At 45.6% G+C, this 18,195-nt stretch overlaps 1 protein-coding gene across 2 annotated transcripts; it reads left to right on the forward strand.

Moving 5' to 3' along the window:
• The first annotated feature begins 784 nt into the window (after nucleotides 1–784).
• On the forward strand, nucleotides 785–9,981 carry PLIN2 (perilipin 2). Of its 2 annotated transcripts, XM_063914176.1 has the most exons (9): nucleotides 785–900; nucleotides 1,008–1,050; nucleotides 1,650–1,845; nucleotides 3,511–3,593; nucleotides 3,697–3,949; nucleotides 4,097–4,281; nucleotides 4,797–4,931; nucleotides 5,043–5,333; nucleotides 9,015–9,981. In XM_063914176.1, exons 2-9 carry the CDS (start codon nucleotides 1,024–1,026, stop codon nucleotides 9,138–9,140), a joined length of 1,296 nt encoding a protein of 431 aa, XP_063770246.1. In that variant the 5' UTR covers nucleotides 785–900; nucleotides 1,008–1,023; the 3' UTR covers nucleotides 9,141–9,981. The 2 variants fall into 2 exon arrangements, with proteins under 2 accessions (XP_063770246.1, XP_063770247.1); XM_063914177.1 differs by lacking the exon at nucleotides 9,015–9,981 and having other exon boundaries at nucleotides 791–900; nucleotides 5,043–5,684.
• Nucleotides 9,982–18,195: the final 8,214 nt, after the last annotated feature.

Consider the following 18,195-nt stretch of genomic DNA (forward strand, 5'->3'; position numbering starts at 1 on the left):
GCCTTCGGGTCGCCATATCCGCCGTCGGGCAGCTCGGTGGCGGATCAGTATGTGTGTAGGGCCCATTAGGCATAAATCAGACAGAACCTGAGATATCTGGCTGGGAAGAGCAATTAACATGCTCGGTTGGGGACCACTGCTTTGAAGTCAGATATCTCCAGATCCCCAGGGTCGATTTTCATAAATCTGGCACCCTTGGAAAAAGGGTGCCCTCAGCTATCAGCCTAGGGCCCTTATACTCCTGGGCCATTGGGCAACTGCCCATTGTGCCCCTACGAAAAGACGGCTCTGTCTCACAAGAGTCCCGAATTTGGAGAAAGTGGAAGGATAAACTACTGCTATCTTCTATTACAAAAATGAGTCCCAGTTTCACATTATATTTATATAACTCGTGTTTGTAGACATGTAGTCTGACTATATTCATACCCTTCAACATGACCCGCCCCACTAGGTACAAAATGCTCTGTTTCTGGACTTCCCTCTTAATTTATTATTGCCATCACCTGTGAAGAAACAGCTTTCTTACCGTTTAACTAGTTCAACACAGGTGATGGAAATCATAAATTAAGAGGGAAGTCCAGAAACAGAGCATTTTGTACCTAGTGGGGCAGGTCATGTTGGAGGGTCTGTATATTATCCTTGACCCTTGACTGGTGCTGGTCTCTAGCCTGCCAGCGAGACCGCCGACCTCCTTCCTAACGACTCCATCAGTAAAGCGGAGTGAGACGCGCAGACTGGGTGACATCACCACGACTGTCTCATTAGTCAGCTGATAGCCGGGAAGGCTCGAGGTGACGGGCTTGTGAGAGCTGGGCGTGACCTAGCGTCCTATAAATTAGCGACTCCTGCGTACTGTGTTATTCGGTTCTTGAGCGGTTGTAGTTGTGCTTTTTGGGTGAGGTGAGTGTACGCAGGTGTTGCCTCCTGTCTTATAGTGCCCATGTGGCGTGTGTAGCAGTGACCGCTGCGTTCCATGCTCTCACATGTCTGTATGATATGTTCCCTAGGTTGTTGACTCTCGATATGGCTGATACCGTACAGCAGCAACAGGTAACTATGTGCACACACTCCATATACTGTCGGTGTTACTGGAGAATGGGTATCATGAATGCCTGTAGTGTGGAAGTGCTGTGATTATCGCGTCTCCGTACAGTATACTCCTCGCTGTTCCTCACTGGTCTACCTAATGTTTATACTGGGTATTCAGGGAAGGAGATGTGCGTTGTATGTATTACTAGCGTTATCCGTAACTGCAGTCTGGGAATTTCACATATGTACAGATGGGATATTAGCCCCAGTCCCCACTCCCCCCTGTGTAATGGTCATGGGCTTCTGCAAATACATCCCCCTTTAAAGTGCAGCCAGTTCGTGTGTGTTTGTTGCAGTTTCTGGGTCACTTGGCGTCCTGCATATGACTGGTGCAAATGGTTAGTTTACCACACTGCTATAACTCAAGTCTCGGTTTTAATTACAAATCTGTTTATGGCTGTGATAACAAAACAATGTTTACTTAAAGATGGAATCTAAATAAATTCTAACTATAATGGAAATAATAGCGCTCCCACCTGATCCCCCCCCCCCCCCCCCCCCCCCCAGGTTAAGTGAAGAACTGGACTGTAGTGTACTAATCATGGTTGTTTCTCCCATAGAATGTGGTGGCAAGGCTGATTAATCTCCCCTTGGTGAGCTCTACGTATGACCTGGTGTCTTCTGCTTATATACACACCAAAGATAATCATCCGTATTTGAAATCCGTGTGTGATGTTGCTGAAATAAGTGTGACGACCATCACGTCGGTGGCTGTGACTAGTGCCATGCCAATCCTGCAGAGACTGGAGCCTCAGAGTATGTTTATCACTCTTATTTGGGTTACTCTAATCTGCAAATGTTGGCTCCATGGGCAGTTATATTAAGCCTTGGCGAGAGATAAAGTACCCGGGCTGTAACTAGGGTACTGCAGAAGGTGCTTTGCATACTGTGTAATTGACGTGGGTGCAATGACTGCAGCCACCCCAACTACCTGCTGATGTAGGGTTAGATTGCTGCAGTGTTGTAGATGTTATAGCAGGCACTGATGAGGGAGTCAATCCCTGGTGTGGTTGTCCTGTCCTCCTTAAAGTGAAAGTCTTGTAGAGAGAAGGGTTGTGCTGGCGGACACGGACATAAGTGTTTTGTCGGGTGTTGGAGCGACAGGAGTTGAGTGATGCTAAGCAGAATGCTTGTGAGACATGCGCCCGTGCACGACCCTTCTCACCAGGGTATCCGAGTGTATTTCTCAGACTGCTAATATCTTGTTATTATCGTTTGCTGACTGATCTTAGCATAACTGCTGTGTGCAGCATGGACAGCAGCTAGATGGGCAGAACTGTCACTTTAGACTCGTCTGGTAGCCCTATGTTCGTTTTGATGATGCGTTGCTCAACTGTAGTGTTGGTTGGCCTTCATAGCTAATGTTCATCTCCTGCATCAATGGAATGTGGTGCTCTGCAGTTTCCACGTTGGTTATTTGCAATGGTGCTGTTTGTCCAGTCACGATACACCAACCAAGCCAGTGCATGGCATGTGGCTGACTTTAAGGATTGTGTTGCTGACCTCAAATGTAGGAGGTGGTCATAATAATGTGATGTAACTAATCTCTTTTACACTGTCACTACAACCTGTGGGTGCAAGGGGAGTGGAATGAGGAGGAACAAGGTATAGGGACTAGAAAGTACCTGCCAATCTGCTCCTGTCTTCATACAGGCTGTGTTTTGAAAATGACAGGAGCTGGTTGGTACTTTCCCTCTCAGCTTATTGCTCTCCAAGGTTTAGTACGTAAAGTCTCATGTGCATTGACTTCCCTGTGCTCTTTCACACTGTCAAATACTGAAGTCTGTTCAATCTAGTATTTCCTTAATATAAATAATAAAAAAAAAAAAAAACTTTGGTAAATTCATTTTTCTCCATACAGTCACCACTACATGGCGCCCAGTGAAGTAATTAAATTGTTCTGTTCAGGTGTGCTGAGCCATGGGGTAGACCATTTCAGCTTGCAGCCCCCTGTATGAAAAAGTGACCTGTTTGTGTGCTCAAACAGCACTTTTCATGATCGCACCCCTTTGTTTCGTCTGGCTTAGCTGCTTTATGCAGCTAAACCCAACACTTAATGGGCATGATAAACAGCCAGCATCAAGTGAATATCTTAAAAGCACCCTCTCCTACGGTGGGACAGCTGGACAGTCCCAACAATTGGAAGGCATGCTAATGACTTCCACCTTATGTGATATAATCTTTCCATCTTTCCTTCCCAGTAGAAGTTTTAAAGTAGAGCCACTGTTCAACAGCATTCCTTTCTGTGCAAGGAACAAGCCTGCTTACATTATCCTAGCTACTAGCATAGGAAGTAGGTTAAATGTCGTCTATTTCAGATGCTTGCTTTGTGTTCACCATGAACTTGGCACACTTATTGCAATGTACTGTTGCATCAGAATGACTGGGTTTTTTTTTTTGTTCTTTCTTTCCCCTGTTTAGTTGCTATTGCTAACAACATTGCATGTATAGGATTGGATAAGATAGAGGTGAAGCTGACAATTCTATATCAGCCTACTGACAAGGTAACGTTACAGCACAATAGTATAACAACTTTTTAAAATAAGCATATTACTCTTAACAGATATGTTGTGTTTAACATCTAACTTTCAGTAATCTTCCTTTTAGGTTGTCTCCAATGTCTCTGAGGCAGTTTTTGGTGCAAAGGATATTGTCCTACAGAGTATCTCAGGAGTAGTCTGTAAAACTAAAGGAGCTGTGCAGGAAAGTGTAGAGATGACAAAGGCTGTTGTGAATGGCAGCATTAACACCGTTCTGGGGAGCAGTGTAGTACAGATGGTGAGCAGCCATGTTGATACTGCACTGACAAAGTCTGAAACGCTTCTAGAACAGTACCTGCCACCAACTGATGAAGAGCTGGGTAAGCTGAAGCTGAGAGAAGTACATTCATAGTAGAGACCATTGATGTATTTTGTATGACACTTTGCCTAACGAACCACAAAGTATTCTTTTATAACCATACAGTTGTTATTGTACCACTGACCAGCTTTTCGTAATTACTTTGCAGCCAAGGAAGCAACAAAAACAGAGGGGTTTGAATTGGCAACTGGAAAACCAAGTTATTATGTCCGTTTGGGATCACTCTCTACCAAGGCCCGTAAACGTGGTTATCAGCAAGCCCTGACACTAATGAAGGATGCTAAATGCAGAAGCCAGGAAGCCATTATTCAGCTGCATAATACTGTTTATTTGGTTAGTTGTGAATGATATGATTTGTGACCATAAATAACATGACCACCACCTGCCAGTAGCTCTTGCTGTAATACCTACAGCTTTAAAGGACTTTTTCTTTAAAAAGCAACAGCTAGAATATTTCAAGGTGAGGGACTGAGCCACTGGTGTGTAACAGTAGGCTTGCATCTAGCCTCCATTGGGGCTCCCTCCTCTGCAACAAGCATCAATCAGTCCAATATTATCTGAGCCCCAGAGGGATACTCTATGTATGCACAAATCTCCAGGTAAATGATGCAGCAGCTATTTTTCCCAGAGATTTTCTTACTGTGCATATGCAAATATATAAACTCATTACTGCTGTGCCATTTACCAGAGGTGTTAGGAGATGCTACTGCCTGGGATGCAAGGGGCCCTGTAGAGGAGTATTTAAAAAAAAAAAAAAAAAATGCAGTGTGGGCCCCCTTGTCCTGTGTGCCGCACTATACCGATTATTGATATGCCACTGAACTCTTAAAGGCACTTTATTTTCCCAGATTGAATTTGCAAGAAAGAACATGAATGGTGCCAATCAGAAAATCCATGATGCACAGGATAAGATGTATAATGCGTGGGTGGAATGGACAAAAAACACAGGACAGCAAGCTAGTGGGGAGAATGAAAGCACAGAGGTAAAGTACCATAACAGGAGTCTAGCGTAAATGCCACGTGTCTGAGAAGTACTCAATAGCTTACACCCTTAAAGTGATTATGATGCTCTAATACAAACTTCTGTTCCACAGCAAATTGAATCACGCACTTTGACTATTGTCCAGAATTTGACCCAACAACTACAAACCACATGTCTTTCCCTGGTGACCAGTGTTCAAGGCCTTCCACAAAACATCCAGAACAAAGCTCACAACATCAGTGCCATGGCTGCAGATGTCTATCAGAACTTCCGTTCTGCCTCTTCCTTCAGAGAAATTTCTGATGGCCTCTTAACCACTAGCAAGGAGCAATTTACAAAAATGAAGAATTCTATGGATGATGTAATGGACTACTTGGTTAACAACACACCACTAAACTGGCTGGTAGGTCCTTTTTACCCACAGATGGCTGGCTGCCCACATGGGGAGCAAGAAGCTGATGTGGCTGACTCTGCTAACGAGGATTGAATCATGCTTCAGTCTACAAAATCACTTTGTACCAAATTCACTTAAGTAGGCTATCACCATTGTGAAGTAGCAGCTTTACTGTATACTTGCCTGTCTCCTCTGAGGCACCAGTAGTCCTGACAATGCACTACAGAACTCTTACATGTTATGTGCTGGATACCTTACAAATATTACTAAATTAAACTTTATACTTATTATGTTTAGGCCACTACACATTGTCTGTTATCTTGTGCACTTTTGTATCATGAATAAATATTTCTGCAATAATGGTCTGTTTATGATTAAGCTTTTAAATCCCAATTCTACTTAGGGCTGTATTTAATAAGTCAGAAACTGCTGTCTTGTTGGAAAGATGGCAGTTTCTGACTGGAATAGGTCGGAAGGGGTTCTGACCTATTCAATAGGAGCACATTTTTTTTTCTAACAAGTCGGGAAACTCACCGATCCACCCGCTGCAGTCGGAAATGGGGCCAAATCTGATAGGTTTTGAGGCCCCCTTTCTGACAAACTGAAGTCTGATTGAGGTGAGGAGACAGGGAGTGGTGTGGCGGGCTACGGGGATGAGTAGTGCCTCCTCCGCTGCTGCAGACATCATGCCCGCTGTTGGCTCCGGGCAGCTGCCTCATGCTGCACAATCTGCCCCCTGCATGTCGAAATGGACCTGGCTCTTATTGAATATACCCCTTAGTTGCGTATGAATTCAACTGCTAGACAGTAAGTTACTTGGGATGGGGGTATTTAACCACAGTAACCAAACATTGCAGATTCCTCTACGGTTCTGTTAGTTGTAATCAAAAATCTAATGGTACTGGATAAATGTTCAGCTTGCTGGTACTTCATAGCAATTGCTACTCTTGGATAATGTGTAAAGCGACTAACGCACATTAAATTGTGGCTTCATAATCTAGTACAAATCATGTGGGTGCAATGCTTAAGAGGTAAGTCACTACACAAACGGGCCTTTGGTCTGCAGCCCCTAATATACTTTACTTATGTTCTAGAAAATGGGGGTTTTTGTATAATTTTTATTTTTTGCACTGTTCCACATGACTTGGCTCACTGGGTCTTGGACTTCTGCATTGATGTAGGTCAATTTTAGAAGATAATTGGTATCGAGACTTAAATACACTGTCCTTGACAAATAGTGTGCACAAAGTATACCACACAACTAAAGGAGATTAATCTAATAAAGATTTACCGTGCTAGGGTCATCCAATAATGGTTCGCAGGGTACTTTAATTGCTCTGCCCTATGTAGCTAATTCAGCCCAGTTTACCAGAGCAGTGTTGGTTGTGTCACAAGTAAAGTGCAACAATCAGCCAGTTTACAGTCATTCGTGGCATGTAACCGTTGCCACCAACTTCAGTCCATATTATGGGCCTGATTACAAGTTGTAAACTACTTGTGGTGCAACAGCAATGGGGAAAATAGATTAGTGCCACCTAGAGGCATTTGAGTAGATGAGACTTGGGTCTGCAATGCTGGCAGCAAGTGCTGCATCAGAAGTTGCAGCCTTCTGAATAAGATTACTCAGAACAGCCATGCAAACTTTGCTGCCTAGGTAAGTAAACCTGCAGAAGAGCTTGGTATGTCTGGAAAATGGTAGCAGTATCTGGCCCAGAAAATGGTGACCGTATCCCTTTATACTGCATCCAAAGATGTATCACGGCATGTGTGCTCAACCCCTCATCAGTTGTATGCAAACGTCCAGCTTTGTATATAACACTGAATCAAGCCCTATGTTGTAAGTGTACTCCAGTTACAATTACCTGCAGGGTTCTGTTATGTTAGACTCATTGAGGAAGCTCTGCAATATTTCTAGATGTTTCCTATACAGCACTATAAAAGCAGATTACACAAACCACCTGTGCATAGTTTTGGCTATGCCCAATATGCCAATTTATATTTACATAGATTTCTGTTAACCAAGCCTTAAGTTTTCTGATAACACCCAACTACACTTCCATCAAATACCCAAAATTAGTGTTAATGTGCCACCACTGTATGACCTGTATTGAACTAGCACAAGTAAATGTTTAATCACTTTGGTAGCTATAGACTTAAGTTGGTGGTGAAAGCTACTGGTCAAACAGTATTGATCACTAGCCCTAACACTGCAATAGAAGTGCTAAGCAAGTCTGGCTTAACCTTTCTGTTGCTGTCTGAAAACTATCTCACAGCTGCCAATTTTGCAATACAGAAGACCAATCTTTAATCCAACTAGTTGGCTGGCTCCTATACATTACCAACTTGCATTCCAGTGACATGCAGACAGGGAAGTTAGAGCCTCACCTGCTACAGCCACACTCCAGACTTCTAAGTTAAAGCCAGAGTAAAAAATATTGGATGTTAAAATGTATAACTATCCTCCTTGCATTACTCAAATTTTTATAGTTAAAACTCTCCAGCAAATCGTGTGTAAATCTGGCTCTGATGCTAGCCAGTGCTTCACCAGCCATTGACCTCACTTATGGGAGCAAATTATGATTAGCCACTTGCTCTCAAACACTGAAACTGTCCTGCAGACAGGCTTATGTCACATAGTGCTAGACAACTTGACTAAAATCACCATTTTTTTTTTCTCCTCCCCTCCCCCATCAGTAAACAAATTGCAGTCACCACATACCGTGTGCTACCAGACTTTTATTCCAATCAGTTGGTTAGATGATGTTGGTCTGGTGCATGGTAGCTTTAGTCTTCAGACTAAAAATGGGCAAAGTAAGTTTCATTACACAGCCTTTATTAAATGTTTGTATACAGCAAATATATAACCTACTGCCATAGAAAGCATCAGGAGTGTAAGTTCATTCCAGTCACCTGGAGTCAAGATGGAGTTTGGTGCTCCCACCAGACCACCTTCCCCTGTATATATGAAAATTTATATAAAGTTCTCAGCCAGTCTACAGGAGCCCGCAATAACTTGGTAGGGTTCCAACTATGCTGTGTAACAACGGTCAGTGTTAGACTCTTGATGTCTGCAGAATGAGCATTCACCAGTGTCTCCCCTCACAGTCCAGCAGCAGTTGATGTGCCATTGCTTGCTGCAGCACAGACTTTGTGGTACTGGGCAGGGGCCATCCTGTCACCTATTGCAGGTGTTAGCATGGCTCCTGGGACAGAGCAAATTAACTGCAGTTGATGTGCTGCAGAGCTCTGTTGGAAGAGCAGTGGTCACACTTGGATCCCACTGTGAACCACACAGATGCTGCTGTACGTGCAGGAACCCCTTCAGGGCTTGGACTGGTTACTCCCTGGAAAGCCGTGTCATAGATTTTAGACTAGTAACTTGAGCTAACCCTGTCTAAATAGAATACATCCATAGTAAATTTATTCATTTCTACAAAGTTTTGTGGACTTACAAGATTCACTACAGTTTAAGTTAGCAAGTTACACATCTGTAGAAGTGACCACATTCAAATGTGGTGTCTTATAAAACCTGGTAACTGGTTTTGCTCTGTCAGATTCTGTAGTTTAGGATGGATTTGGTAATGAGTGTGTAGCATTATTTTACTGTGGGAGAGTTTAAATCCATTCCAGGATCATGTTATGGTTGGCCAGTAAACTTGCAGCATTCTAATAACCCAATTTCTCTTACAGGTGCCTGACTTCAGCATCACTGACCTTTCCTCAGAGGTGGACGATAACCTAGATGAGTTGGTTATCGAAGAGGAGAAGCAAGACTTTTCCCGAGCGAATGGGGGAGTAATAAACCGGGATTTGTAATAGCGTACCTTTTACTCATTAGTGAATGTAAACATGTTTGCCATTCAGTAGATATGTTCTGCTTTACACTGACAATGGAATTTTATTAACAAAACTAACCTGTGGTGATGGAGACCTTTGTGTCTATCTAGCTTTCAGTTTCTAAAATAAAGCTCCAATAAGGGCCCTTGGCCTGTGCTTATGGTAATGTACAACAATTAACAGCTGTTGCAGCAGGAACTATGTTGCTTCATAGCTTGTTTATTAGCTGGTGTATGGGAAGTTTTAATGAGTGTTGTGTAGGGTATTTTCTTTCTGCTATAAGGCTGGGGCCCACACATACCGGCCAAGCGGGTCCTGCTGAAAGGGACCTACTTGGCCAGGAAGGGGGTTTTGTGTTCACACGGATCCTGTTCTGTGAGATGCCGCAGAACAGGATCCGGCCAGTGACACACAGGATTTCAATAGAACACACTGTGGGCACATACATTGAAATGCATATATTCACATTGAAATCCTGCCGTCCTGTCATCCAGCTCAACCGTGGATCCAGCAGCAGCGTGACTGGTGCATATGTGTGGGTGCCTGCATGTGTAGTCTCCTTCCAGCCAAGCAGGTCCCACTGAACGGGACCCGCTTGGCCGCTATGTGTGGCCCTAGCCTGACGCTAGAAGCAAGAAAGAACATGAAATAACAATGTTGTATATGGCATGACATCACAGTTGCCAAATAGTCATAAATATGTGGTTTGTATTTATGCCAGTGCCTTTAATGTTCACACGGTTAGAATTTGGTGATTTGTTAGCTGATTGTACATTTTGTTATATTGCTCTTTTTTAATAAAGTGTGTGTTCACAGCAAATGTTTGTAGTTTGTTTATTTTCTGCTAGCAGGTTTACCCTGAACTATTACATAATATAAATGGAGTATAATTTTGCGCTGCCAAATATTCAGACCGGTGCAATAACCAAATGGACTGTAAGGAGTTTATGTAATCGGGTGCGATTTTTGGCTGCAGCTTTACATGGGCAATCATTTTAAATGTAAAACCGGCTTGGTTTTTTGCTTTTTAATTATTGCTGCTTTAAATCTGTAGCAGAGTTTGCCCAAATTGCCATGTTTCACACAACTTGCATACAATTACTTTAACCCCTAGATGTATTCTGAGTCCAGAATACGGGCTGCTGTATTTTATAACCTAGGCAATTGCTGTAACTCTGGTAAACCTTTATGCAGAGCAGTGGTACAAATGTGCATAAATTAATTTTCACATTTTAAGTAGGTATCTGATATTTGAGCAGAAGAAGGAGCTGCTATGGAATGTGGTACTTGATGTTTAAGTGATAAATCACCATACAGCTCCAAATCTTGGCTGCATACTAATGGGATGTAGTCAGCAAGTCAACAATCAAAAGGCCTATAATAGAAATGTTAAGGTTAAAATAGGGAGTTGACATTTTGGCGGTATTGACATGTTACAAGTCAACATTGTGGTTGACATTATGAACATGTTGACATGGTGTCCCTGTGAACAAAACATACCAAACCCATAACGATTATACTCTAGGTCTGGACCCCTAACAATGCACTGAGTAGAATATGCCCTAAAACATTCCAAGGCATCATTGTGTTTTTAGGATTTTTTTAATTTATTTTTTTGGTCTATTTCAAGTTAAACTTTGTTGCAGTAATTAAATTGAAATTGTGCCCTAAAATGCATAAAATGTAACTTTCAGTAATCATATCCTACAGACTACACTTGGTGTCATATTTTTTTTTTTTTTTTTTCAATCTATGCTTCCTCTATATAATTGTTTTAGCCAGCTATCACATAATCACATACTACCTGGAGATCAGCTACACTGATATTTTTTTTTTTTTTTTTAAGATTGAGGCTGGTTCTACATGAAGGACTTCCAGCACCTATTTCTGCTTTAGGCTCCATATTGCCTATTGCAACAAGTGCCTCAATAATACATTTTTGTAGCACTTCAAAGTGCTACAAGTGTGCAATATTATTGGTGCTTCCATTATCAATATGCTTCAATTAATATGAAAATATTACTGCCTGTTATTTAATTTACAAATATTTTGGCCCCTTAATATATTCTTCTTCTTCAGGGTCAATGGTCACCACGGGGTTAACCTTTGGTATGGCTGGTGGAGACCAGGACTGGCATCGAACAATAAAGCTTGAGAGTCACCCAGGATGCACTGGGCTCCTCTCCCCTCATACCCAGCCCCCATTCTCAGGCACTTCAGGTTTTCTTGCTGCCAGCAGGAGCTGGTCACACTGAACAGGGGCTGCAGACTGCATCCCAAGCTGTTATATTTTTTTTATCAGTTTATTATTTTAGATTTTTATTTTTTCCTTGAGCAATCAGCACCTGGCAGTCCAGAGGACGCCAGCACTGATGCTCCAACACTCCCACCGGCCACAACATCACGACTGGGTAGGATATTTTGGTGGGACCCCTGGCAATCACCTTAGCAGAGGCACAAGGGCACGCAGGACTGCATCCGGATAACACTGGGGGACAGGCAAGGCGGGTTCCGTGTATAGTGCAGTCCATAAACCGCCAGTCCTGGGAGATGGCCTGCGGCGCTGATGTGTTCCTGGACCATTAAGTGTTCCCGCAGCCGCACTAGAACACCAGGGCTGTAATGTACACTGGCGCTGGGGACCCTTGATGGCCAGGAGAATCGGTGGTGAAATTCAGCATTGGGAAGGTCAGCGCTTCCCCAGCGGCCCCTCCCGTAGCCCAGGTTTCCATTCAACTGTGGTCTTCCTTCCATGGGCTGCTCCTCCCTCAGCATTCTTCACATAATGACGCTGTGCAGGTGTCTGGGAGCTGTGGACTGATTCTCCCTGTATACCTTTCCACATAGCAGGATATACTCAGCGCTGCATCCTACCAGCCTCTTCCACAGAGCTCTGTAGTTGATATCAGTGCCCATGGCAGTTAAATTGAATATTCTGCATTGTATGTGACTTATGCTAGTGCTGATGCTTGGTTTTTACATCTCTCACTGCATTTTTATTACTTTCCCTTTTCTCCGGCAGGGTCCACAGGTTATCAATAGGATAACATTGGGATATGATGAGCGACAGCGGATTGGCACCAAATGATCACAAGCTTTCTGGCCTCCCAGGATGCAACGGGCTCGTCCATATAATCCCGTCCACCGACTCAGTCAAATGAATGCTCCAGCGCTAGGCCATAGGGATCAGTAGGCACCAGGATTAGTTTGAGGCTGCGATCCCTAGGGTTGATGTCAGCGGTGGGGAGTCAGACGCTCTCCTCTCCTCCCCCCAGTTCATGACCAGTTACCATGCGTCTCCCGCCATGAACTGATTGCATCACTTGCGTCTCAGACGCTACCACGAGGGGACTCGGTCGCAGCATAGGCAGCTGCGTCTGTATACACTAAAGTTTACCGCTAGAGACCAGGTTGCAGACATGAGCATCTGCATGCACTAACGTTCACTGACCGGCAGTGTACACTAGTAGCGCCTGGATCCACTCAGCATTTGCTAATGTATTGATCGATCCTGGAAGTAGGGTGAGTCTCCCTGTATCCCACTCTACAGAGTAAAGGTTATACAGTACTAAATTTCTATCTACCTTTTATCAGTACGAATAGTTAAGTTTAGTGCCTATTGCATATGAGTTGATGTACAATACTGTGGTTTTCTCCGCAATTGCGTCTGAATACGATAAGATAACTTTCTAGAACAGAATACAGTAGATGTACTCCTACGTACTTGAAATGTGTTCGTAGTTGATAATATGCTCATATGACAAATATATGACTAATATATAACGTGACTGACTGCTAGTGTGATTGCTGACTTTATATATGTTTGTCAGTGTTTCTCTTACGTCCTAGAGGATGCTGAGGTCCATATTAGTACCATGGGGTATAGATGGGTCCACCAGGAGCCATTGGCACTTTAAGAGTTTAATAGTGTGGGCTGGCTCCTCCCTCTATGCCCCTCCTACCAGACTCAGTTTAGAAAATGTGCCCAGAGGAGCCGGTCACAGCTAGGGGAGCTCTACAGAGTTCTTCTGGCAAAGAGTAATTTTTTCTTTCAGGTTTTTTTATTTTACAGGGAGGCTGTTGGCGACAGCCTCCCTGCAGCATGGGACTGGAAGGAGGGGAGCAGTGTCCGCCCTGCGGGGTCTTGAGCCACTGCGTCCGCTGACTGGACGGTGGCTCCAGAGGGGTCTGATCGCGCCCCGTCGCAGGGGAACGCTCACCCCGGCAGCAGGCCGCCACCCCCTCAGAAGCTGAAGTGTGGCGAGTCAGTTGCTGTCCCCCCTTGCAAGCGGGGGGACAGTGTGAAGAGGGCGGCTACGGGTCAGGAGCGCGGTTGTTCCCGCGCTCCTGGAAGGCTCAGCAGTACCTCGGTGCGGCGCTTGGGAGGGAGCGCCCTGGGCCAGCTCCGGACCCTGCACTGTTTTTCTTCAGCGTGTCGGGGTCTGCGGACCCAGGTTAGCATATTCCTCCGGCCAGTATAATCATCTTGTGAGCGGGAAGACAGCGCCATGAAAGGGGGTGGAGCTTCTCAGAGCGGACCCAGCAGCGTTCAGCGCCATTTTTCCTGCCTGCAGCCACGGTTCACTGGATCCAGGTCCCTCCAGAGCTTTCTTCAGCAGTCTGTACGGTACCAGGGGGCTGGAGAAGAGGGGGGGGGGGGCTGCTTAAAGGCTGTGTCACCTATTAAGGGACACAGATAGCGATGGGAAGGGACTACCTTTGCCTGAAAAGTGCTGTGTGGGGGTTGGCTCCAATCTCTGTGTCTCTCTGCCATTCTTGGGGGGGAAACTCTGTCCTCAAAATACCCTGTGTGTTTGTGGGGTGTTTGTGTGTGCACACACACACAGTTTCATATGCTGCGGAGGATTTGTCTTCCCAGGAAGACTCCATTCCATGTAATCAGGATTGCACTGTTTTAGCCCAGAACCCAACTAGAGAGCCAGAATGGTTAGTCTCTCTGAGGGGGACTATTTCTTAGATTTCTGATAGGGTGGCTAGGACTGAGCATGCCACTCCGCATGACGGTGGACAGCTAGGCCTGGAGGAAGGTCAGGTGGGGGCGAGACTCCGGCAGTTCAGCCACGTCTGGGTGTTGTTGGGTCTGGACCCCTGGGTTCTGGATATAGTGTCCAGGGGGTACAGACTGGAGTTTCATTGTTCAGGTCCCTCTTCAGCAACGGAACAAGGGTAATTATTCGAACCTTTTTGTGGTACCGAAACCGGATGGTTCGGTACAGCCTATTCTAAATTTAAAGTCTTTGAACCCTTATCTCAAGGAGTTCAAATTCAAGATGGAATCTCTGAGAGCTCTCATTTCAGGGCTGTCGGAGGGGGAGTTCCTGGTGTCCCTAGACATCAAGGATGCTTACCTCCACATTCCCATTTGGGCACCGCATCAAGCTTATCTCAGGTTTGCGCTGATGGACGATCACTATCAGTTCCAGGCGATGCCGTTTGGCCTCTCAACAGCACCAAGGATCTTCACCAAGGTGATGGCGGAGATGATGGTTCTCCTTTGCAAAAAGGGGGTGAACATAATTCCATGTCTGGATGATCTTCTGATGAAGGCGTCATTCAGGGAGAGGTTGTTGCGGTCCATCGCGCTCACGACACAGCTGCTCAGGAAGCACAGTTGGATCCTGAACCTTCCGAAGTCTCATCTGGAGCCGACAAGGCGGCTGTCTTTCCTGGGAATGATCCTCAACACGGAAGTGCAGAGGGTATTTCTCCCGACAAAGCATTGGTGATTCAAACAATTGTCCGGGATGTCCTACGGCCTACCCGGGTATCAGTTCATCAATGCATACGCCTTCTGGGGAAGATGGTTGCCGCCTACGAGGCTCTGTAGTACGGCAGGTTTCATGCTCGACCTTTTCAACTGGACCTCTTGGACCAGTGGTCAGGCTCTCACCTACACATGCACAAGAGAATACGCCTGTCTCCAAAAGCCAGGATTTCACTCCTCTGGTGGCTGCAACTTCTACACCTTCTGGAAGGGCAAAGGTTCGGAATTCAAGACTGGATCCTTCTGACCACAGATGCAAGTCTAAGAGGTTGGGGAGCGGTCGCTCTGGGGGAAACCTTTCAAGGATGATGGTCGGATCAAGAGTCACTTCTCCCAAAAAACATCCTGGAACTCAGGGCCGTTTACAACGCCCTTCTGCAAGCAGCACACCTTCTACAGGATCGGGCTGTTCAGATGCAGTCGGACAACGTGACCACAGTAGCCTACATAAACCGACAAGGCGGAACGAAGAGCAGAGCTACCATGGCAGAGGTGTCAGAAATCCTCATCTGGGCAGAAAGGCGCGCGTTGGCGATGTCGGCGATCTTCATTCCGGGCGTAGACAATTGGGAAGCAGGCTTCCTCAGCAGACACGATCTCCATCCAGGGAAGTGGGGCCTCCATCCAGAGGTGTTCGAGGAGGTAACCGGTTGGTGGGGGGTTCCTCATATAGACATGATGGCCTCCCGCCTCAACAAGAAGCTACGGATGTACTGTTCCAGGTCAAGAGACCCACAGGCAGTGGCGGTGGACGCACTGGTAACACCTTGGGTGTTCAAGTCAGTGTATGTGTTCCCTCCACTTCCTCTGATACCAAAGGTTCTTCAACTCATGAGAAGAACAAAGGTTCTGGTAATCCTCATTGCTCCGGACTGGCCAAGGAGGGCTTGGTACATGGATCTGCTGGATCTTCTGGAAGATCCACGGCCTTTGCCTCTTCGGGAGGATCTGCTTCTGCAGGGGTCGTTCGCTTATCAAGACTTACCGCGGCTTCGTTTGACGGCATGGAGGTTGAACGCCAGATCTTAGCTCGGAAGGGTATCCCGAGTGAGGTCCTTCCTACCCTGATACAGGCCAGGAAGGGGGTAACGTCTAAGCACTACCATCACATTTGGAAGAAATATGTCTCTTGGTGTGAGGCCAAGAAGTTCCCGGCGGTGGAGTTTCAACTGGGACGTTTTCTCCTTTTCCTGCAAGCAGTGGTGGATATGGGACTGAGACTGGGCTCCATCAAGGTCCAGATCTCTGCCTTGTCCATCTTCTTCCAAAAACAATTGGCTGTTCTTCCTGAGGTTCAGACCTTTTTGAAAGGGGTTCTGCACATCCAGCCTCCCTTTGTGGCGCCTACGGCTCCATGGGATCTTGATGTGATGCTGCAGTTCCTACAATCTGCTTGGTTTGAGCCTCTACAGGAGGCTGATCTCAAGTTTCTCATGTGGAAGGCGGTCACCTTGTTGGCCTTGGCTTCTGCACGACGCGTGTCGGAATTGGGGGCTTTATCTTGTAAAAGCCCCTATCTGATCTTCCATGAGGACAGGGCGGAACTTAGGACTCGTCCACAGTTCCTACCTAAGGTTGTGTCGGCTTTCCACATCAACCAACCTATTGTGGTGCCAGTGGCTACTGACTCAATTACTTCAAAGGCCTTGGATGTAGTGAGGACTTTGAAGATTTACGCGAAGAGGACGGCTCGTCACAGGAAAAGCGACTCCCTGTTTGTCCTCTATGATCCAAAGAAAGTTGGATGTCCTGCTTCTAAGCAGTCGATTTCACACTGGATCAGGTTCACTATCCAGCATGCTTATTCCACGGCAGGATTGCCGTGTCCGAAATCCGTAAAGGCCCACTCTACTCGTAAAAGTGGTCTCTTCCTGGGCGGCTGCCCGGGGTGTCTCGGCGATACAACTCTGCCGAGCAGCTACTTGGTCTGGGCCGAACACGTTTGCCAAGTTTTAAAAGTTTGATACTTTGGCCTCTGCTGACCTCCAGTTTGGTCAAGCAGTGTTGCAGGAGCCTCCGCGCTCTCCCTCCCGTACTGGGAGCTTTGGTCCATCCCCATGGTACTAATATGGACCCCAGCATCCTCTAGGACGTAAAAGAAAATAGGATTTTAATTACCTGAAACAGTAAATCCTTTTCTCGTAGTCCGTAGAGGATGCTGGGCGCCCGCCCGGCGCTTCGTTTTCCTGCATGGGTTATGGTTCAGTGTTACCTGGTTCCGAGGTAAGTTCTGCGTTATTTACTGTTTCAGCTGTTGCTGAGTTGTTCCGGCATGTTGGTCGGATTTTCATGTTTGTGTGAGCTGGTATGAATCTAGCCACTATCTGTGTAATTCCTTCTCTCGAAGTATGTTGTCTCCTCGGGCACAGTTTCTAAACTGAGTCTGGTAGGAGGGGCATAGAGGGAGGAGCCAGCCCACACTATTAAACTCTTAGTGCCAATGGCTCCTGGTGGACCCGTCTATACCCCATGGTACTAATATGGACCCCAGCATCCTCTACGGACTATGAGAAAAGGATTTACCGTTTCAGGTAATTAAAATCCTATTTTTCTTCTGAACCTCAATGCTGGTGCTTGGGTTGGGGTCAGATTGATATCACTGTTATACATGTAAAGTGTTTTTAGTCACAAATTGTGTAGTATACTGTGAAAAAGCTGATTGTTTATCATGTCTAAGAGCGGCAAAGGTGACGAGGTTACATTAACAGTAACACCAACACTCATAACATGTTTATCCTGCAAGGTGGGGTTATCAACTCAAACTCTGGCACACGATGGGTTATGTGCAAATTGTTTTGCGTTTCAGCAAATTGCAAGGCATATCCCTGTTCAACGACAAGTAGATCCACCTTGGGCCATGTTTGCACAAACTTTATCCAGTATAGCTGACAGGTTGGGCCCTGCAGCTTCAACCTCAGGAATAGGGTACACTATTAACCCATACATGCAGCTTCCATCTTATGGTATAGTGCCTACAGCTTCTACTAATCAACGAGCTGATAAATATAATCAAATTCACAGGCTACACAGGATGATACAAAAGATGATGACTCCATATACTCTACTTCACCATATGAAGAACAAGTGGAGGGCTTCAGCTCAGAGGACATAGCTGAGTTAATTCAGCTGAGCCAATAATTAAAACTAAGGCACCTGTGTTTAAACGTCCCAAAACAGGGTTGAATTTCCAGGGTCAGAGGAACTGACAGAAATTATGGAGGAAAGAGAAGTGCCTCCTAAGGTAGATAC

Source organism: Pseudophryne corroboree, chromosome 1 (genome assembly GCF_028390025.1).
Source record: "Pseudophryne corroboree isolate aPseCor3 chromosome 1, aPseCor3.hap2, whole genome shotgun sequence".
Classification (NCBI taxonomy): domain Eukaryota; kingdom Metazoa; phylum Chordata; class Amphibia; order Anura; family Myobatrachidae; genus Pseudophryne; species Pseudophryne corroboree.

What these genes read in the sequence shown, in the direction of transcription:
- PLIN2 (XM_063914176.1), top strand. Translation starts at nt 1,024, where the DNA reads ATGGCTGATACCGTACAGCAGCAACAG. An exon ending in TGCATAATACTGTTTATTTG is followed by an intron (nt 4,282 to 4,796) that starts GTTAGTTGTGAA and finishes TTATTTTCCCAG; the next exon opens with ATTGAATTTGCAAGAAAGAA. An exon ending in GGGAGAATGAAAGCACAGAG is followed by an intron (nt 4,932 to 5,042) that starts GTAAAGTACCAT and finishes TCTGTTCCACAG; the next exon opens with CAAATTGAATCACGCACTTT.